At 43.3% G+C, this 22,578-nt stretch overlaps 1 protein-coding gene across 2 annotated transcripts in view; it reads left to right on the plus strand.

The window, feature by feature from the left end:
* Nucleotides 1–22,578, plus strand: part of CSMD1 (CUB and Sushi multiple domains 1) — a 1,607,858-nt gene that overhangs the window by 1,574,913 nt on the left and 10,367 nt on the right. The window contains exons 58-68 of one of the 2 annotated variants that reach the window (XM_074329288.2): nt 898–1,074; nt 1,690–1,869; nt 4,095–4,268; nt 4,554–4,727; nt 6,239–6,312; nt 9,123–9,234; nt 10,863–11,042; nt 12,314–12,358; nt 15,245–15,406; nt 17,715–17,827; nt 18,635–18,722. In XM_074329288.2, coding sequence (XP_074185389.2) covers nt 898–1,074; nt 1,690–1,869; nt 4,095–4,268; nt 4,554–4,727; nt 6,239–6,312; nt 9,123–9,234; nt 10,863–11,042; nt 12,314–12,358; nt 15,245–15,406; nt 17,715–17,827; nt 18,635–18,722 — 1,479 coding nt within the window. The remainder of the gene's footprint in view (nt 1–897; nt 1,075–1,689; nt 1,870–4,094; nt 4,269–4,553; nt 4,728–6,238; nt 6,313–9,122; nt 9,235–10,862; nt 11,043–12,313; nt 12,359–15,244; nt 15,407–17,714; nt 17,828–18,634; nt 18,723–22,578) is intronic. The other variant, XM_074329289.2, reaches the window with a different exon arrangement.

Below are 22,578 nucleotides of genomic sequence, written 5' to 3' on the forward strand. Positions count from 1 at the left end.
CTTTCAGATATTTTGGTCATTCTCAGTCATGGTCTCATGATACATCTTCTTACTACAATGCAGCTCAGGGTCTCATTCGTTTTATGCTGACTATTGTACATTCTTGTCAGAGGCCTAAGGAGGAAAAATAATAGCCTTTGTGGTAAATAGCCTCGACCAAAAAAGGCAACAACAACAACAAAAAGACCTGTTACAGATAAAATCACCACCTGGACAGACCAGCAGCCGCTGAGCTGTTTGATGCATAAGGAGCACATGAGACAGACACATGAGTGCAGACCGTTGCACTGTCCGTCGTTAGCTGACATCTCAGTGCCTACATGTGACATTGCAACCATCTTGAGAGAAGCGACATGTGCAGCCAGGCCAAAGCCAGTTAGCACCGCCGTCCTTAGGTTTGGGCGCCCTGAGGAGACCTTTCATAGGACAGTGTACGTGTGGTCATTCCGATTCCTCAGACATCCTTTCTTTTCTAAAATGAATTATCCTGAGGATGTAAAATTCAGCTGTTGCAGGACAGGTGACAATTCTCAGTTGCTAATATCATATAGAGTGTTTAAAAATCCTAACTGTATTTTTGTATTAAAAACCTGTTAAATCTCACAGTAGTAGGACTCTGCATTTCCAGCGCTTTAAGCCCTCTTTTAATTTGTTGGAAAGCGATGGCTTTTACAAAGAATTATACGAATATACAATCTTCACATGTATAACTCATCAGTAAAATAATGGTGTGAGTCATTACTTCAATATGTATAGTAAACATCAAGCACAGTGATGTATCCCGTGTACTTTTTAAATAAATATGTCCTCAATGGCATCGATGACCTTTGCTCTCTTGTATTTACAGTTTTAGTAATGGCTCATTCTATGTGTGTTATTGTTTTGGGTCCCTCACAGCCGTGTCCTGTGGAAATCCAGGCACACCCACCAATGGCATGATCGTCAGTAGCGATGGCATTTTGTTCTCCAGCTCGGTCATCTACGCCTGCTGGGAAGGCTACAGGACGTCGGGGCTGACAACTCGGCACTGCACAGCCAACGGCACCTGGACGGGTACAGCACCTGACTGCACAGGTCAGTCACTCACCACCGTGTCAGTTCAGGGCGTCCCCAGGACAGCGACGGGGCTGAGATACAGAAAGTCATTCCTTACATGTTAATACCTAGATTTGTTAACACCTAGAGAAAAAAAGACAGGCATATGTTTGATGTTCTGGCTCTGTTTATTAGGTACTTTTAGATTTTTCTGCACTGTCTTATTTATACAGCTGAAAATACTATAAATGGCCAGTTGGGCCAGACATTGTAAAACCGAGGCCAACAAAAGTCAGAGTTTGTCCTCTCTGTAGACCACTTAGTCTGCAAGGAGGTAGGAAAGGTGTTTTGGTCTCTGACTGCAGCCTGTGTCTCTGTCCTGAACTTTGTGCTGTGGTGACACACCAGGCCTTAGGGACTAGAGGAGTACGGCAGCAGCGCCCACACAGGCACCTGCCAACAGGATAGAAATAAGCAATTCCACACCCACAGCATCCTGACAGCTGGGCAGGAAAACTCTCTGGGGACCATACCGCTGTAATAATTCAGGGATTAGTCACTTGGAATTGAGGGGAGTAAGTTGAACAGACGCCATGACTAATTCATTTCATGACAGTTTTGCACTTCTCGCATGTTTTGTTTCCCGCTCATTAGTGATAAGCTGTGGCGATCCAGGCACACTGGCCAACGGCATCCAGTTTGGGACCGACTTCACCTTCAATCAGACTGTGAGCTATCAGTGTGACCCTGGCTATGTCATGGACCCTGCCACGTCCCCCACTATCCGCTGTACCAAGGACAGCACGTGGAACCACAGCAAGCCCATCTGCAAAGGTGGGTGGCCCCTCGTCTGGGGTTCTTCCATACACACACAAGTCTATTGAATTGCGTTCTGTTTCACTTTGCAAGCATTTGTGTGGTGCTGTGTGCTAGGGATTCTCGTAAACGCTGAGTCACTTCATTTTCTTACTCCCTTTATCTCAGTTTTCCAGATGCGAAAACGGGTTAACAGGGAGCCTTCGTAAATGGTTTGGGGTCAGATCAGGAGCTGGAGAGCGCAGGCTTCAAAGGACAGTCCTGTAAGGCTGTGCTGGGATCCCGGTGCTCTGCTCCGTCTTGGTGAACATGTCAACCCCGGCTGCACCAGGGCTAGTGGTGTGTGTGATGTGCGTGATTGCAGGAAGTTACAGTTAGGTCAGAGGGAGAAGCTGGTCGGCAGAGAACAGCAGGGAATGCTCGTGGCGCCGTGATGTTTCGTGGGATTCGGATGCTGATGGACACGGAGTGAAAAGGCGTCTGACTGTGCTATTGGACTTTCCAGGAAGAGCAGAGCGGGCTGAGGCCAGCTGAGTGGCTAGAGCAGGGCAGGGTGACAAGGGAGCGGGGCTGGGTGAACACTGCACAAGACGGGGTGCACCAGCTCCCAAGATGGCCCATGCAGGCTTTCTGTGCAGGCCCAGACTGGGGCAGCAGGGGCTGGGGACAGGTGGGGCTTGGTAGTGTCGGTGAGCGAACATGGAAATGTGCTGCCGTACCCATAAGGCCGGGAACAGGGGAGGCGCTGTGAGAGTCGCCAGCTGGGACCCGGGAGGCCTTGCTGGGCGAGGTGCCATGTCCAGTGGGTCTCATGTCGACACAGCCTGTTTGAGGGCTGACGACACCCCAGCTCGCCGTGAGGCCCCGTCTTAGAGGAGCGCGCTCTGGAACCTCGCCTTCACCCCCGACTAGAGAGAGGACCACAGGGCCTTCTGTTCCTGCTGTCCACGGTCACGGCTACTGTACCTGCCCCGCAGCTGGCGTTACCTAGACACTTGATGAAACATGCTGTTGCGTGGGCAGCGGCTGCTCACATGAGCACGTTGACAACAACTCAGTCAAGTGGCCTGGGCCCTGGGACTTATCTCTGCTTTCGTGGACCTTTGTCCCTCTCTCTATATCCACTGCGGTAATAATGAATAACCCACCCCGTGGCCTCCCAGATGAGACCGCTCCCTGTCCCCTGACGTTTCCCTCCCAGTCGCCCTCCACATCCCCTCTGCTGACCACCTCATCGCTGTGCCCACCTGGGCCTTTTCACGTCCCATTCCCTCCATCTAGAGTAATCCCCCAGCCCTCACCTACGGATGCTAAGAAGTAGCTATTGAACAAACAGAGAGATGGGTAGAAGGTTGAATGGCCAGAGCAGGGCCCACTTCCAGTGCCAGGTGTGCATGTGTGACTGTGTGTCTTGTCACATGAGCTCATAAGAAAACACAGGTGAGAAACTGCAGGCGCGTCTCCTCTCCTGCTGCCTCAGCTGTTGCTGGCCAACCTCCTCCAGTGTGAAAACCCAGGAAGCTCCTGGATCTTTAGGGAAGACTTTTCCATAGCGGCCCCACCCTGTGCATCTTAGCGTGATGCCCACGCGAGCAGGAGGCAGGTGAGGCTGCACCGCCTGGCACGCCATCCCTGAGAGTCGGCTTCCTGCCCGCCGGCCCCACACAAAGTACATACCAGGCCCTAAGACTGATATAAAACACGCAAGTGTTGTGGTACAAAATCTTCTTGAATCATTCAAGCATTTGTTTTTTTAAATTATTCAGCAAATGGACCAAGAGTCTATGTCTTTTGGAAATTATATACTATATTTCAATACAGAGAAATTACAGATAGCAAGACAAGTTCTAACCATCTATATATGGGAATCTGAGGTTGTACTCAGGCCATGGGACCAGGCCCTGGTTTGCTTTGTCCTTGGCAACCATGACAGGAGAGAATGGATAGAGGACTTCCCTCCGTGGCCCTATACGTGTGAAGAAGGTCACATTCCATCCCACTTTCCTTTACAGTGTGACATGTTGTGACTGGTTTGCTTTCATGTACTCAGTGTCCGTTAATGAAGAAACATTAGGCAAAAGTGTTAGTATGTTGGTTCAGTGTCTTCCTCAATCATTATTTTGTTAAAGAGAACAGCCCTGGTAGATGCCATTGTGGTTCGGGTGAGATGGAAGCTGGCTCACTTGAGCATCGCGGTTGTGGGGAAGCTCTAGAACATTCGCTCTCGTTTGCTCTCTGGGCAGCTGTCCTGTGCAGTCGGCCTCCTCACGTGCACAACGGCAGAGTGGAGGGAGCAGATTTCCGCTGGGGCGCCAGCGTCAGCTACAGCTGTGTGGACGGCTACCAGCTCTCTCAGCCCGCCATCCTGTCCTGCGAGGGGCCGGGGCTGTGGAAGGGAGACGTGCCCCAGTGCCTGCGTAAGTCCTCCCTGCAGCGTGTTCCTCGGGTCCCGCTGGCAGCGGCACCAACATGAGTGGCCTCGGGCTACAATTTGAGGGAAAGAGCCAGTGTCACTTATGGCCATGTTACAGTGTGTAAAATGTCCAATTTGAGACGGCACTGCCCAAGGGCAGAGTCTGTCCTTTCTGCCACTTCTTAGTTTAAGAGTTCTGCCTGGACACTGACCAGAATTAGGTCAGCGAGGCCGTTAGGCTCACCTGGCCCTGGGCCTGAGCGGCTGACTTCTCTGTGGTTCCCTTTAGCTGTGTTCTGTGGAGACCCCGGCACCCCTGCGGACGGCCATCTCAGTGGCCAAAGTTTCACCTACAGATCTGAAGTCTCCTTCCAGTGCAAACCTCCCTTCATACTGGTGGGATCTTCCAGAAGAACCTGCCAAGCTGACGGCACGTGGAGCGGCATACAGCCCACCTGCATCGGTAATCACAGCAGGGCAGCCGGGGACGCCTGGGACGAGGACACCTCACCCTAACACGGACCACTGGGGTCACAGACAGTGTTCTTGTAGGTTACTGTGTATGTAAGTGCCGCTCAGCTGAGCAGACGTGCCACCTCTTAAATGGTGCGAGTTGGAAGGTCAAGTTGAACATCTGCTCAAATGGCCCCAAGACTTTGTTCTCTTGCCTCAATGTTGGCTTCTCCTGTGGTTCTGACAGCTGCATTCTCTAGGGGAAAGGCAACTTTGCTGGAGATGTCATTACTGCCATTCTCCGAAACAGCCGCCCCCAGAAAGACAGCCAAGCCAGTGGCTCATTGCCCACCCCCTCCAACACCGTCTCACTCACTAGTGGAGTCCCCACGGAACCGGCTGTGCTGAGAGCCTGGTAGAAAGTCACATCAGGCACTCACACGCTCATGACCCTAGAGCGCGGGAATGAAACACAAGTAGGAAGAGACTTTCTACATGACCCCAGCCCCTCATTTTTTAGATTAAATCTCCATCTCCTAGAGAGGGTTCCAATAGAAGTTCCATATGTCAGCAGCATTAACAGCACAGGAGCCAGAGCCCTGCATTCTCCACTCACAGTGATCTGACTCCTGTGCTTTGGACTAAAATGTCCTGGCCCGTTGGCTTCTTCACCCAGCAGAGCTGAGCAGGAGGGTGGGCATTCTGCGTGTGTGCAGCAAACACGAATCATTTATAGCATCAGTTGTTTTCTAAGAAACTGGGTGATGCCTAGTTAAAAATAAAGACACTGTTGCAAATAATTTCATGGAAGCATGGCCTTTTCTAGTGATAGAAATGTTCACTGCCATTTGATTTAAACTTGTGCTATGTGGTAACTATCTCTACACTAAAAACATTTGTCTCCTCCTTCCCCCATTAGGTTAGTTTCTCTTGAAAATAATTTATTTTAAGTTATCTATTTTGTTTTCCCACAGCAGCTGAAGAGAATTAAATAACAAAGCTGCAGTGCTTCTTGATAATTCAAGTCCTACATTTGGGGGCAAAATATCGCTGTTGTTCTACTATACTTCAATTCTGAAGCATTAAACATACTTCCTCAGTTTCGAGGACAATTAATTCAAGAAAATTGAACAATGTAATGTATGACCAAAGGAGATGGTCATTAATTGAATCCTTAAGAAAACCAAAGGATCATAGATGATTATTGAAGCTAGCATATTATTAATCAACCAACATAAGACGTCAGTAGAGAAAAATTAAACCAGAGAATGGAAAGATAGAAAGTAATATACTCTTATACAGCAATTTAGAATGTGATACACCCTAAAGATTAATATCTAAAAAAAATTTCTGAAAAGATGAAAATAACAATTTTCTTTAATTTTTAACTTGCTTGCAAAGCATCTTGCACATTTGTCAAAATACAATTCTCTCAGTTATGAAGAGCTTTTAGTAAAAATGTTAGAATTCCTGTAATAACCATATCTGGTACTCTGTGTTTTTTTTAATTGTGACTTTCAGATCCTGCTCATAACACCTGCCCCGACCCTGGCACTCCACCCTTTGGAATACAAAACAGCTCAAAAGGATATGAGGTATTTCATTTTTATTGGATTACGTTTTTTTCTGTAAGTATAAAATGTAATTGATCCTTAAACATATGTGAATATTTTTATGTGCCATGTCAGACTCATGTCATAGTTGCCCCAAGGAAGTTCATTCAGGGAGGATTTCTGCAAGGTGTTTTCACTGTCAAAACGGAGGTGATCGCAGTATCTTAACTCACATGGAGTAATCGCTATATTAATTGCTACATGAAAGCATGCATAATTTTGAATTTTTTTTTTATGAACTGACATGGCAATTCTCAAATTGGGGTGACTTGCCACTGAATAGCTATACATAAAAAGACCCCATTTAGTGACCTGATATCATGGGCACATAATAGTAAATTCCAGAGACAAAAACAGAAGCGGAAAATACATTCAAGGCTCTCAGACTAAGATACTTTGTGATACCTCTTCTCCGTACGATCTCTTAAAATTATATGCATTATTAGCATACTCAGTATCACTTTTGAATATTCATTTGACTTTTTAAAATAAAAGTCATTACATTAACGCTTCAGGAAATAATGGAGGAATCACTAAAAACAGAAGGTAATGAAGCTTGAAATAAACTGTTTCAACCTTCTCAAGTGCCCAGCTGGCTGCAGAGCTGTCTGATTGAAGGGCTTTGGAAGCCAGTTAAATGTGTGCACCGCCCAAGCTAGAGACTATTCATTTAGCATAAAAGTCTTTTTCTTCAGCCACTTCTCCCTATCTCTCCTGATACCTAAAATATTCGCGTTTGATTGGCTGTGACACACACTGGCTGCCTCCTGACAGCATTGAGACACTCGGCACAGGAAATTCTCACAGGTCCCCGGTAGGTTAAATTGAGCACATTTTATATTAGGTCTCAAAGGTGGCTGTAAGCCTCAGGGACACGCTTTCTGGCATGTGGCTAGGTAATACCCAATGTATAGGAATACTGGGAAATGCTCAGTGGTTATTGCTCTCACTAGACTCACTGTGGAAAATCCAAGTTTTGATTCACATTGTTTTCAGAGATTTGTAAGTTGCCGGCATTCAGCCCCGGAGAGTGTATGCACTGGGGTCATCGTTCCTTGAGTGTCCTGAGCTAATAGGGATGCACAGATCCCTCACTCCTCTGTGACAACGTAAAGTGACCCTCACAAGTAATAGGTTGTGGCCAGAGCAAGATTTACTAAGAATTTAAAGACACAGACACCGTCTTTTAAAGAGATGTCTGTGACCTTCAGGGAACTCACCCCAAAGACTCGTGCATCAGGGCACAAACAGATTAGATTCATGTTGTTTTCTTCAGCTCTCTTGCTGACATATTGCTCACTAAAGTGAGCCATGTCAGTCTGGGGACCTTCTCGTGTCCTACGACGTTAACTATGCACTTTAGCTGACCAGCTCCCAGTTGCCTGGCAGCCATGTCCCATAAACTGCAGCTTGGTTTCCGATAATCCATCTCGAGTGGCCAGATACCGTTCTTGAAAGTACGTGGTACTTTCTTCTGCCAGTAAACGCGGAAGGCTCTCCATCAGCTTGGGGCTGGTCAGTACCACCCGCGTGTTTGCCAGATCTGACTGGGCTCAGGGACCAGCCCACCGGGAAGTCTGATTGCGGTCCCTGACAGGGAGGGGCACGTCGAGTTGACCCTTTCCCATCTTTGAGTCTCAGACCAGTTATTCATTGGAAGTTTAGACAAATATGATTTTTCAAAAAATGATAAAGCCCTACTTCTTGAGGTGTCAGTGCTGAGAAGCACCGTTTATTTCTTTTCCTGGTATTTCCCGCAATTGTTCAGCGTAGCAACGTGTTACTCATAGTTATTCTTCCCAGAATCCCCATGAGGGTCATGTGGCCTGACCCCGGCGGGAAACACCTCCAGAGGAGTGAAGAATCTTAGACTAAGGAGTTCCAGTTCTCAGCGCAGCACCGCGCAGGGCTGCGGCAGGATGAGCGCGTCAGGAAACAGCGTGGCCCCCGCGACAGGGGAGCCGCCCCCAGGCCCAGGGTGGTGCCTGAGCCGGTCCTGTGTCCTTCCTGTCCCCCAGGCCCTGGGCTCGTGTTCCCGATATAGGTGACCACAGAGGGCTCTGGTACTCTGCACAGGTGACCGTAGCTCATCTCTAAAAACATGCTTACTGACCCCCTGGGCACCCCCACTCAGGCGCCTCCAGGCGCGTTGGGAAAATCCATAAACACGCAGGCACTGCTGGTGCACTGGAGTGAGTGAGGCTGGGGAAACGCAGAAAGGCATGTGTGCCGCCTTCTTGCACGGTGGGGAAAGTGTGCAGAGGGAGCGAAACTGAGCGGAGCATTGGGCATGAGATGGGCAGCTTGGCGGAGGTCTGCAGGGAAGAGGTCCCCGCGCTCAGTTAGCCTAAGTCGTGGGGATATGGACGCGGCAGAGGACAGGTCGCGTTTGGAAGGATTCCGTGATAGCGCGGGAGTCGACCAGTTCCCAGAGCCTTAATGAAAGTAATTTGCTAATCAACACCCGTTGCTTAAATTAGGAGAAGCAGGGGGAGAAGTGGGAAAGGAGAAGAAATAATTATTACAAACTAAAGAGAGTAAGGCTGAAATGAGAGAGAAGAGGACCCTATCTTTACCCGACCAGACTGCCCCGATGACCGCAGTTCCCTGAACCCGAGGTCCCACGTGCGCCCTGGGCAGGTGCGCAGTGCGGCGCCTGGCACAGGTCAGACGTGCGTGTGGGTGCAAAGGGCCCTGGCAGTGACGTGGGACGCAGGACGAGGTCTCGGCGCCTCCTGCACACGCGTGCCCCCAGCTGGCCTCCCTCCGAGCTCACCTGCCTTCCTCTCCAGGTCGGGAGCGCCGTGTACTTCAGGTGCAGGAAAGGATACCACGTCCAGGGCTCTACCACGCGCACCTGCCTCGCGAATTTGACGTGGAGCGGGATCCAGACCGAGTGTGTCCGTAAGTGTGATTCCTCCGCCGCGGTCGGTCAGCAACAACCTGTCTACTCTCCAAGGCCCGCGCAGTGTTTACCTCCAAAGGAAATGACGAGGAACTGTCTTATTTGTTTGTTTAATGGTTTTTAAATTCCTGGAACCAGTGTTTCTGGAAGTTTGATTCCCTAGAATCAGCAGCGTGAGCGTCTCCCAGGAGTTGGGTAGGACGCGAATTCTCCAGCCCCTGCCCCGCTGGACCGAAAGCCCCGGGGGCACAGGAGGGGCAGCGGCTGTTTCCCGGGGCCTCCAGGTGACCCCAGGCACGCTCAAGTGTGAGAAGTGCCCTCAAGCAAAGGTAATGGATGACAGGAGAGTCAGCGTCCACAGAGGGAAAACTCGCTGGCGACTGCTCCAGGGCCAGCGTGTTCACACCGGATCACTGAGGACGGGGTGACATGGGTCACAGCCTACGTCAGAGAACTAAGAGAAATGCTTAAAAGGAGGTTTCTGAAGGCTCTGTCAATTGATTATTCAAGTAGTTCCTTAGGAGCTCACTTTATTTTGTGACTTAATCATGAGACTTAGAAGAAAAGTTGGATGATTAGTCAATTTTTCATCCTCTATCAATTTCATATCTTGCTCTCACTATGGTAAACATAAAACCAGTAGAATGGAATGAAAAATTATTTTAATAATATATAAGATGTGATCTTTTGTGTATTTATCAGTATTATGAGGTATATACTTATTTCAAAACTATCATCTCTGTATTTCTACTGAAATTATGTGTCATATTATATACATGCATGCATGCGTGCATGTGTGTGTGTGTGCACATGTGCAGCTTGCTAATATCAGGTCTTCATTATGTTGAAAGTTGGTGAAATACAAAATATTATGATACTTAAAATGATTGCATTCACAATTTTAATATTGTAAACTTATTTTATAATAATCTGCCAAATCCTTTACTTGACACACATATGTGAGCTTTATAAAGAATGAGAAGTTATTTGAGATCTAAACATTACAATCTTATTTACTCCTAAATTACATTTTTAAAGGAAATAAGAACCTGTAATTCAATTACTAAACATACATCAAATTTTTACCAAAATGAATTATTCATTTAACAGAACAGTAAATCAGAGAAAAATCAAGGCACATTTCTAAATATGTGTCAATATGTATGTGTTTATTTTATAGGACTGGTCTCTTAAGGAAATTTAACATATTGTTTAACTTAATAATATATCAGAAGTAATCCATTTATTTCAAAGCTATGGTTTCTATTCTAAATTTCTACACATAATTAATCATACATACACATATATGTCTATATATGAATTATGGACAGAGGAAGACAGAGAGAGAGGGAGAGGGAGAGAGAGGGAGAGAGAGAGAGAGAGGAGGAGAGGAGAGAGCGAGGGAGGGAGAGGGAGAGGGAGAGCTGACAGATACCGGCCTGCATTGTGTTGAAAGTTGCAGAGGCTGGAATATTGGAGATATTTAAATCTATTGTGTTCACAATTTTAAATTGTAAAGTAACTTTATAGCCATTTCCAAATTTTTGCCACAGTTCTTTAGACACATATGTTAAGTTTCTAATGAAGAAAGTTTCAGTGTTTCCTACTGGAATAAATACCGTTTCAGCTCACGCCTGCAGACAACCAGAAACGCCAGCCCATGCGGATGTGAGAGCGATCGACCTTCCTGCCTTTGGTTACACCTTGGTGTACACCTGCCATCCTGGATTCTTCCTGGCGGGTGGATCCGAGCACAGGACGTGTAAAGCAGATATGAAATGGACAGGAAAATCACCTGTCTGTAAAAGTAAGTCACTGACCAGGCACTGGAAATACAGTCCTGCAGAGCAGAGACGAACACAGCTGCCCACCAGGCTAGTTGGAGGTTTAAGAGCCATAAGTCAGTACCTTCATGGAAGTGATGTCAGTCACCCCACTCGCTCTGTGCTCAGTGTGTGTGAGTGTGTGTGCAAATGTGTGTGCAGTGAGTGTTGGATCCAGTGGAGGCACTGGCTAAGGAGATGCGTAGATTTGATTATTTGCTAGTCATTTTCAGCCAAGGAGAAAAGTTCTTTGGTTGAAGAAAAGCATTATGAGTAAAAAGAAAAATAATATTCATTATATTTTTGGAAAATGCATTTTTAATGAAAATGGGCAAATATCACCAAGTATCAGTACATATTAAATTAAACCCTGTTGTTTTTAAGACCACAAGCTGTTTGGTGGTGGAATAGGTTTATGTGTTCTTGCCATTGGTTCTACTTTTTAAAATTACAAAAACAATTAACATGGAAACAATGCATTAATTACTCACAAATTAGTGTGTTTATAAATGACAGTAATAACTCTGAGTTTTTTATGGTAGCTCAGCTTTCAGGTTCCCCATCAACAGGGATTACATACAAACTGATACTAACCACCGTAAGTAAAGATTACGGAGTGTGATAAAATGCACGACTTTAGTTTTTATTTTCTGGACCTTATAATGTACAGTTCTTAAGGTAGGACTTCTTAAGACACAGTTCCCTTGCCTTCTCTCTCAGAAATACAAGTAAACAGAATTGTTTAAACAGGGTAATTTGTAGTTTGATACAAACCTAGAAAAGCTAAGAGATGACGAGTTAAATCTAACTTGATAGAGCAAATTAAACGTTCTGCAAGGGAAATAATGTGATGTTATCCAGTATTAATTTGTAAGTTCATTGATGTGCCTGGGACTTAGAGAATGAAGAAGACTATGAAATCTTAGTTATTCTGTATCATTTGGGGGCAGCATATCACAAAGCGGAGTCAGAAAATGGACAAAATCACCCTCCTTTGCAAGGCTCTCTGTTGTAGCACACGAAATGGAAATACACACATTAGAGCCGCTCCAACTGTCTCTGTGACACTCACTTTTCCCATAGACACAACGGATATTCTCTGTGAACACATGGGTTTACATGGCGATGTCAGATATTCATGTTTTGTACATTCAAGAAATCTGGAGAAAGCAAACTGCTTTCAATTTGACATTTTTTTCAAACTTCTTCAAAAAGAAATGTTTTTGAAAATGATAATTTGTCTTTTTACTTGTAGGTAAAGGAGTGAGAGAAGTTAATGAAACAGTTACTAAAACTCCAGGTTTGTATACCAGAACAGTTACAGATTTAAATCAAATACAGTGATTTGTTCTCTGCTATACCCTGTACAGTGAAACCAATTTTGACATGCACATTTCTGATTCCGTTAGTCCATGAACAAGTGACTATTTCAATTAATGAAAACACCAAGCCTATGTGGAATTCTCTCTCTTCCATAACAGTGGTTTGTTTACGGAATAACAATGTTCAAAAGGAAAACCCTGGGTGTAATCACGCACTGTTTCATTCAAAGTCGCCTCAGGCGTTTTGCAGGCAGAAGGACACATACAATATTGATAACAGAATGTGATATAATGGAGAGCCTTATAAAGAGGGTGTGACTCTTTCCTCTAACTGAGGAATCCATAGTGAATGAGGCATTGTGACAGTGTACTGTTACGTGAGCAGATCACACGTGGAGCTCCATTTTTTTTTCAAGTGTCTCCATCATTCAGGCATCTCCTGCCTCCGAACATGTGAATTACCACCATTTGTTGCACGTGGTACCTTGTGAAATGCATGATCTAGCACAACGATGCGGTCCTGGCCCGAAGGAAGGCGCTCGTTACTCCAGAGCATCCCGCCCACCATACGTGTGTTGTAAATTTAGACAATATCTGAATAATACAGCATGTCCCCAAAGTATGTTAAGTCAAGCTTTTTTGTTTTTAATAAAAATAGAAAATCTTTGTAAATATATAAGGCCATGTTCCTAGAGCTTTCTTTATTCATGTTTTAACACTGGTTTCTTAGACAAAAACTCCATTCTGGATCAAATGTGGAAAGTCTGTGAGATGCTCTTGTTAAGTCACATGCTGTGTGACACATTTAATTCGGAGAGGAGGCAAAAGTCACATGAGTAAAGGTGTTTCTCCAATGTGCACCACGAAGTGTGAACACTGCTTTTCTTTTAACTCTTTCTGGACTATTCTATCCAGATGCTATTTATAAATCAAATCCAGAAATCAATACTCGTCACCCAGGCAACACTGTGTTCAGTGGCAGGAAACACAGTGGTGGTGGTGGTGGTGGTTTGTTTGCTTTTGTTCTCTTCTCTTTTGTTTAAGACACTGAATTATCCGCATTTCTTTTTTGCGGGTGCATGGACTATCCCCACTATACCTGCTGTCATTCTCGCTGAAGGGAAGTGTTCATTCCATGCGGTTCTTCGTCAAGGGGCCCCCTCTGACACACCTCACGTTGGTCGTTGCCCTTACGCTGCAAATTACCGGCAACAAGTCAGGTGACAAGGACCCACAATGGTCATCTCGCCACATCGCCGCTGGTCACATTTGGATGCAAAGAAGCCACTTCTCGGACCCGGGCTCTGGTGTACCAATAGTAACTTGAGTGAATGGCTGGAATAAGTACAAGAAAAGCTTCGGCTGACTGTATCAATTCTAATTAGGGGAAACAATCTTGTATAAATGATATCATTTTAAAGGCTATTAATTTTAAAATGAGTCATCTGGGGCTTGCTGATTAAAACCGGGCCTCTGCGATGCTGCTGATGGACCGCAGAATGTTTCCAAGTCAGTTACCAAGAAGCAAACACATTAGATGCCTCTGTTGGTATCTCCATGTTGATCTTATTAACTTTTAAAAATTATTATTGTTGGAAAGTCGGGTCCAGTCACAGCCATAGGAAGCGATGACATCCTGTGCTTGTGTAAGTCTATGGCTAGGATGTGTCTTACAGAGTTAGCCTGTCTGACAGGCAGGAAAGGCCCACGGACAATGGAAGAGAAGCAAAAGCACAGGTTCGATCTTCGTGACCTCATCATTTGTTGCCAGAAGTGGATTTGCTAAAAAATACTTTTAGGGAGACATGCACTTTCCTTCTGTGTGCCAAGTCAAACTGTGTTCTGACCAACCATACCTGCAGCGTAGGTCCCCCCTGAGGCAGGAAGCAGAGAGAAACAGTGTAAACACTGATGCAGCTGCCAAACTTTATACTAGGATTGTGAAAATGGCAGGATTTCATACCCGTTTGTTAGAAGAAATGTGAAAAAAGTTTAATTTTTTCATAACCAGTGAAAACAAGAGGAAATACCTCAAAAATCTTTGCAAGTACTTTCGTCCTGGATGAATTTTAATGTTTTAAAAAACTTCTAATTAGTGAGGGATATAAATGATAAACGTCTAAGTTTTGCTTTGTCTTGTGCACCTGAAACTAATTTAAAAAAAAATAATAAATTTGAAAAAAAAAAAAATTAAAAAAAAAAAAAAAAGACTTCTAGTCTTTTATTTTTGAAATATATATAATGGTACTTAATATAACTTTCTTACCAATACTGGAAAACTGCTTATGAGGAGATTAAAGTAGAATGGAAGAGCAAGGGAGAGAGAGAGAGACTGGCTCTACTGATAGAGTGAAGACCTCGAGAAATAACACGTGTGACTCCTGAGCCGGTACGTCTGGCTGGAGTGGTGCTGAGACGTACATGACGAGTGTCCGTGCTCTGAGCCATCTAAGTCCTTCAGCTGGATGTGAATGAAGCACCAGCTGTCATTTTCTGGGTCCTTTCACCGTATTTCCTATGAAGTGCAATAAACACTAACGCAGTTCAGCGTATACTCCACTCTCGGCAGGTTTGTGACAAGAGGTCTGCGCTGGCATCTCAGATGCCCCCAACAAAGTGACAGACGTGTGTTTGCATCTCACAGGAACCTCCCTCCTGGCTCAGTTGACTCTTGCACACACGTGCTGCGCAGGGCCCATGCCAGGGGTCATCCTCGTGCTCATCCTCGTCATGACTCGCAGTGTCCCTTCAACAAGTCTGCCTTCTGTGATTTAAGTCCCTACATTTAAACACTCGCTGTTTTAAAGACCTAAGTTTGTTGTCTCTGTGCATGCTAACGATTGTCTGTTTTTCCTCCTGCACAGTTCCGTCGGATGTGTTTTTCGTCAATTCGGTGTGGAAGGGATATTATGAATATTTAGGGAAAAGACAGCCGGTGACTCTGACTGTTGACTGGTTCAATGCGACGAGTAGCAAGGTGAATGCCACCTTTACCGAAGCCTCGCGAGTAGAGCTGAAGTTGACAGGTAGGCGCCGAGCACAGACCTACACTTGTCAGTGTGGCAGCGCCCTCGGCATGGGGCAGGGCCCACCTGTGTGAGCACGGGTCCCGTTCCGCTGGCTTTGCCTGTGTGCCCCTCGTGGCCTCTCAGTGCCCACGCTAGGGCGTTGCAATTTGCTCTTTGTCAGCATCGCGACACCAGTGTAGGAACAGGGAATGTCTGCTCAAGGTCATGCTTGTAACAGACCATGGCAGAGACGTGAGGCTGACGTCCAGGTAGGCATGCGCCAGCATTCATTCTCTGACATTCTTTTTCTTCCTTTTTTTAACTCTAACCCTAAGCCTAGGGTGTTCTCATTTTTAGAAAACTCATTTGCTCCTGGTGAGTTTTTTCGGTCATCCCACAGTTAGTAAAATCACAGCAGCTCTGGTGTATAGGCCTGATGCTATTTTAAGGACTTTATGTATTTTGTCTTCTTCCTTCTTACATCAATCCTGTGATGTAAGCATTTTTATTAAACAGAATTTTGTACCAATTAAAAGAGAGAGGGGGGAACCCAGGAAAACGAAGTGGCCGTCCTAAGGCGATAGGGCAGAGGTGGCATTTGAACTTAGTGATCAGAAAGAGTCTCCCTCTCGCCCAGTAAGGTCAGATTCACCTTCATGACTAAATCTAGTTGTCTTTTTAATGTAAATTTATGTCACTACTTACAACCATGTATAGGCTCACTCCTAAGTTACCCACAAGCCCCTGGTTCTGAAATCCAAGGACCCCAAAAGGGCATCTACGCTTTCACATGATGAATCTTTAGAAAATATGATAGCAGGTCAAATATTTCCCCATTCCTCACACCTCACTTTTATGCCTCCTTGGATGGGAAAACGTCTAAAAACAGTATACAAACCCTGGATTTAGGAAAAGCAAAACCATTCACACTCGTGGATTTTTAACAGGTAACTGTTTGATCTCAGGGCCACATTCTCGACCCTGTGACTGGATCCATGATTTAGACCAGGTGCTCGGATCTCAGCAGATAGAGTCAGAATTTTTTAAATGTTCAGATTCCTTAGTCTCACCCCACTGCATTGGCTAATATTTCTCTTTGTGGCATTTGGAATTTTTATTTTCAAAAGAAAATGTTCTGATGTGATTTTGATGCATCTAATCTCCATGGAACAGTTTGGGAGATCTCTGATCCAGACTCAGGAAAGTGTGTGGGTGAAAAGTTGTTCCACCTGAGGGCCCATGGTACAGACACTTCCTGGCACTCGAATTCTGATTAAGAATGAGAGTGGAGCAAGAAAGGAAACTAAGTTTTACGGAGTGCCACCCAGGACACTGCTGTCCCCTTGGCTGCTACTATGTCATCAGCATAAAAAGAAAAACTTATAAGTATAGATTTTGTCACCTCTACCTCTAGCTTGTAGAACTGGGGTTCCAAATTTTAGAAGTTAAATCAGATACCAAAAACACAGAGCGGCTGGTAGTGTAAATGGACACCAGCCCACATTAAAGCCTTCACGTGGCCAGCCCTTGCTGTCAGCTGTCGTGGACGATGGCTTCCCCTCCGTCCTGTGTGCCTGGCCCATGGAGACGAATCCTGGGTATTAGAAACGTGCTTCTCTAATCTGAGTTAGGGGGTATTTCTCTGGTGTTCTCTGAAACTAACAATGTAATTGTCCCTTGAACTTGTCCCCTCTGCACAGAAGACACTGGCTTTATTATTATTTGTTTATATATGTTTGTTTCCTCCTGTGGAGAGGGAACTGGCTGTAGCTGCAAACAGTTTGCCTTCTGTACTACCCATGGCATCTCTGGGCAAGAGCACTAAGCAGTCTTCCACCCCCTCCTGAGTGGCTGGGAGGCGACACTGTTTACTCACCTGAGGCCCAATAGCTATGGCTATGCAGCCGTGGTCATCAAACTTTGTTCACCGTGCTGTCCACATCATTTTCAAAGTGAAATTCATCTTTATAAGTAGCTACATGTGGGATTATGAGCTTTTTTTTCTACATACTCATGTCCTCAGAAGTGAGTGGAATATAAATAAAAGTTAATGTAATTGAACACATATTACTTTATGGGATAAAGATGTTGATGTAATTCACCAAAGTGCAGTGGATTATACCCACTCAAGATAGACAGACTTTAATAAGTGCTTCTAAGGAAAAAGAAATGCTGAAGCTAAAATTTAAAAAAAACAATAAGTTTGTCTTATCTGTGATATTACCATGTCTGTACCATGTTCCCTATCAAACGGGCTGAAAGCCTGTGTCATTAGCTCTCGGGAATCCCTATGGTACATGAATAACTGGCTTTGATCTTCTCATAGGAATTTACAAGAAGGAAGAGGCCCATTTGCTTCTGAAGTCTTTTCAAGTTAAAGGTCCGGTAGACATTTTTGTAAGCAAGTTTGAAAATGACAACTGGGGACTGGATGGTTACGTAAGTATCTCACGTGAGGGTTGTAACAAAGCACAGATTGGCCGGGAGTTACTGTCGGCACAGGGGTGGGGCAGAAAGGGACAATTCTGGGAGGAGCAGCGCTTATTGGCGCTTCAGAACTCAGCAGCCACTCCCGCTAATGGCAGGGTCGCTGGACCCCTTCGTTTTGCGATGGATGAAACCTGGTCCTGACATAAGACAAAATCTGTCCCAGAGCAAATGGGCTGCTCCAGGAGACAAAACGAGAACTTAGGCCCAGGCTCAGTGCTTGCTGCCACCACCTCCCGCCATAACAGTGGGGACCAAAATCTCCCCGGGCCGCTGGCAACCACTCTGAAAGTTCTAAAAACTTCATTCCCAGGTCAACAGAGGGATTTCAGATACCCTCTTAATACCCTTCTTTGCAACTTGACCGTTTACTTCTGCTCTAATTCACTGACTGACTCAAGGGGACACAGCCGCACATGGCACGCAGCGGCCACTAGTTGTCACACAGAGTGAGTTTTACCTCATGTAGGTCACATCTGAACTCACCTGTTTCTCCCCCTTTACAAAGGAGAGTTAAACTATGAATATGTTGTGAACTTACTAGTATTTTTAAGATCAAAATGAGAGAGTGAAAATTTATGTCAGTTGAAATTCACATCTGTATATTTCAATTTTTAACTATAAATGTGTCACTGAAAGAAATGGCAAAAATAAAATATTTAACTTGTAATATCTAAATAGGAAAATAACAGATACGGTTTGATAAGAGAATAGTGTTACCTTGTTATGCACTAGTTTCTTCCTTTCCATGCCTCTCAGGTCTCATCAGGACTTGAAAGAGGAGGATTTACTTTCCAAGGTGATATACATGGAAAAGACTTTGGGAAATTCAAGCTCGAAAGGCAAGGTAAACTGCACTAATGTTATGTTTAAAGCAAATATCATGTTGGGCTTCAAATGATTCTGTGGAGAAGTAATGGGAGAGGCCAGGACTGTCAAAGAAACAAACAAAAATAATGGGAGAGACTAACGTGTTACAACTGAATGAAAAAACAAACAAAAAACTTCCTTTGAATAGCAAAATAGACAATAATACAAAGATGGAAAAATGCAAGAAAATATGCCAGATGTGGAACTAATATCCTTAATTGATAAAGAGATATTAAAATTAGGAGGGGACAGAAACATACAACTCAAATAAAGAGTTAAGCTGACCACATTAACTAAGAAAAGTGTAAGTGAGAATAATTATAAGTGACCAATAAGCATTGAGAAGAGATTCAATTTCAAAACTATGTACTGTGGACACAAAGATAGATCATTGTTTTAGTTATCAAAATTCGAAGGTTTTAAAAAACAGCTTTGGTAGATAGTAGAAATAGGCACTTGGGTGTTCAATTTTGGTAGTTGTATGAGAGAGACGTACAACTTGGCAATACTCTTTCATCCAGCAAGTGTATCTCTAGAATTTTTAATCAGATAAGTATGAACATTGTGCTTTGCATATGCAGGTATGTCTAAAAGAGGACTGTTTTGAATAGTTGAAATGAGAAACAATCTCTACGTCCCACACATGTATCCTAAAGGAACTGCATAAATAAATATGTTATGTTACGCTGTGTGTTAAATCAGATAGAAAATACGTCCAGTCAGTACAGCAGTTCATGAAAGGAACAAGGACTGCGTGCCACTGTGGAAAGAGGATTTTACATGATGAAATATCCCAAAGGAAATGTGTACCAACCTGTATATTATCATACTTCAAAAAACTTGATCAAAAAGGGTAATTAATCATATAATACTCTAATTCTACCATTCCAAACTCAGTATACTTAAATAGAAGCACTTTAAACTATAATGGCAGCAATGGCTGAGATGATCTTTTAAATTGGATTATATTATTTTGCAGAAATGAAGTAGAGTAAATGCATTAGATCAACACTCATGATGGGTAAAGTTTCCTCTTACTGTAAACCAAGTTCTGTAGTTATTTGCTGCTTTCTCTCTCTGGTAACTAAGGATACTGCAACAAGCTGTACAGGAGTCTCTGAAGATAGCTAAGCTCATCCAGTGAACCTGACAAGATCTGTCACTTTGTTATTGCAAATTTTCTTTGCATTATCCCATTTCTTTTTAATCTAACAAAATTCCAGCTTGCTTTAACAAGTAATCTTTATTCTTATGTGAGGATGAGCTTATTGTCAGGAAAAACAGTTTGGCTCACAAAATAATTTGAATCACAAGCAAATCTTCCATTTAAATAATTAGAAAAATCTATGTTTGAGTAATGCTTCAAAACCACCATTCATGTAAGAGTTATGGCTAAACCCCATTTTTATGGATAAAAATAACCTCTTAATTGTCTCCAGTCAGTAGATAAACTGGAAAAAAATGCTTATCATTAAACAGATACTAAACCAACTTAGTGTGAAAGACAACTCTAATGCGGAAGCGTGTGTAAGAAAGTGACCAATAGGTTGATTTTCCCATTAAAATTAAATAGCCCCCCCACACACACACACACACAACAAACAGAATGGGAGAAAATACGTGCAAATCATGTATCTGATAAGGCTTGTATCTAAAACTTATAAAGACTTTTATGGCTCACTAGTTGAGGCAAGTAACCTAACTAAAAAATGGGCAAAGGATTTGAATGGACTGTTCTCCAAAGATACACAAGTGGCCAATAAGCACACAGAAGGATGCCCACCATCATTACCATCAGGAAAATGCAAACCAAAACCACCGTGAGTTCCCACTTCACATCCCTTGGATGGCTATGATCAAAAGGACAACAATGATGTACAGAAATGGGAACTCCTGTTGGCTGATGGGATATAAAGATGGCACAGCTCCTATGGAAAACAGTCTGGCAGTTCATCAAATAGTTAAGCATAGAGTTGCCACAAACCCAGCAATTTCACTCCTAATGTACAGCCAACAGAACTGAAAATGTATGTTCATAGAAAAATGTGTACACAGATGCGTATAGCAGCATTATTCCTAACAGCTCCATACAGTGGAATATTATCTTGAAAACACCGTGCTGAGGAAAATGTCATTCAAAAAATGCAGATTTATACAGTCATAATAGAGGACTTGAACACCCCACTGACACCAATGGACAGGTCCTCTAACCAGAAAATCAACACAGAAACAGCAGCCTTAAATGACACACTAAACCAGGTTAATTTAATTGATATTTTAAGAGCATGTCACCCCAAAGCAGCAGAACATACATTCTTTTTAAGTGCACATGGAAGATAGACCACATGTTAGACCACAAAAGAAGTCTTAATAAATTTAAGAAGATTGAAATCACATCAAGCATCTTCTCTAACCACAGAGGTGTGAAATGAGAAATCAACTACAAGAAAAAAAAACTGTAAAACACACAAACTTATGAAAAACAAATAACATGCTAGTAAATAATGAATAGGTCAACAATGAGATCAAGGAAGAAATCAAAAGATACTTTGAGAGAAACAAAAATGAAAGCACAATGACCCCAAATCTATGGGACACAGTGAAAGCAGTACTAAGAGGGAAATTCATAGCAATGAAAGCCTACCTAAAGAAACAAGAAATATCTCAAATCGACAGTCTATCTTTACATCAAAGGGAACTGGAAAAAGATCACCAAAATAAGCCCAAAGTGACTGCAAGGAAGGAAATAATAAAGACCAGAGTAGAAATAAATGAAATAGAAACCAAAAAAACAATGCAGAAGATCATTGAAACCAAGAGCTGTTTTTCAGAAAAGATAAACAAAATTGAAAAACCTTTAACCAGATTCATCAAGAAAAAAAGGGAGAGGACCCAAATAAATAAAATCAGAAAAAAAGAGAAGTTATAACCAATACCACAGAAATACAAAATAATAATAATAATAATAATAATTAAGAAAATATGATGAGCAACTATATGCCAACAAATTTGACAATTTGAAAGAAATGGATAAATTCCTAGAAGCATACAATCTTCCAAGGCTGAATCCAGAAGAAACAGAAAATCTGAACAGACTGATTACTACCAACAAAATTGAATCAGTAATCATCAAGCTCCCAACAAACAAAATTCCTTAACTAGACAGCTTCATGGGTGAATTTTACCAAACATTCAAAAAAGAATTAACACCTATTCTCTTCAAACTGTTCCAAAAAATTCAGGAGCAGGGAAGGCTACCAAGCTCATTTTATAAGGCCACTATTACCCTGATCCCAACCAGACAAAGACAATACAAAAAAAGAAAACTATAGGCCAATATCCCTAATAAATAGTTGCAAAAATCCTCAACAAAATATTAGCAAACTGTATTTAGCAGTATATTAAAAAGTTCACACACCAAAGTCAAGAAGGATTCATTCCTGGTATGCAAGGTTGGTTCAATATATGCAAATCAGTTAACGGGATATACACATAAAGAAAATGAAAAATATAAATCATATGGTCATATCAATAGATAAGAAAAAGCATTTGACAAAATCCAACATCCATTTATCATAAAAACTCTCAGCAAAGTGGGAATAGAGGGAATGTACCTCAACATAATAAACACCAGATATGGCAAACCCAAAGCTAACATCATATTCAATGGGGAAAAGCTAAAAGCATTATCCTTAAGATCAGGAACAAGACAAGGATGCCCACTTTCACCATTTTTATTCAACATAGTACTGGAAGTTCTAGCCAGAGCAGTCAGACCAAAAAAAAGAAATAAAAAGCATCCAAATTGGAAAGGAGGAAGTAAAATTGTCATT

This window comes from Rhinolophus sinicus, chromosome 16 (assembly GCF_057876585.1).
Source record: "Rhinolophus sinicus isolate RSI-liver-muscle chromosome 16, RSI-T2T, whole genome shotgun sequence".
NCBI classification, from domain to species: Eukaryota; Metazoa; Chordata; class Mammalia; order Chiroptera; family Rhinolophidae; genus Rhinolophus; species Rhinolophus sinicus.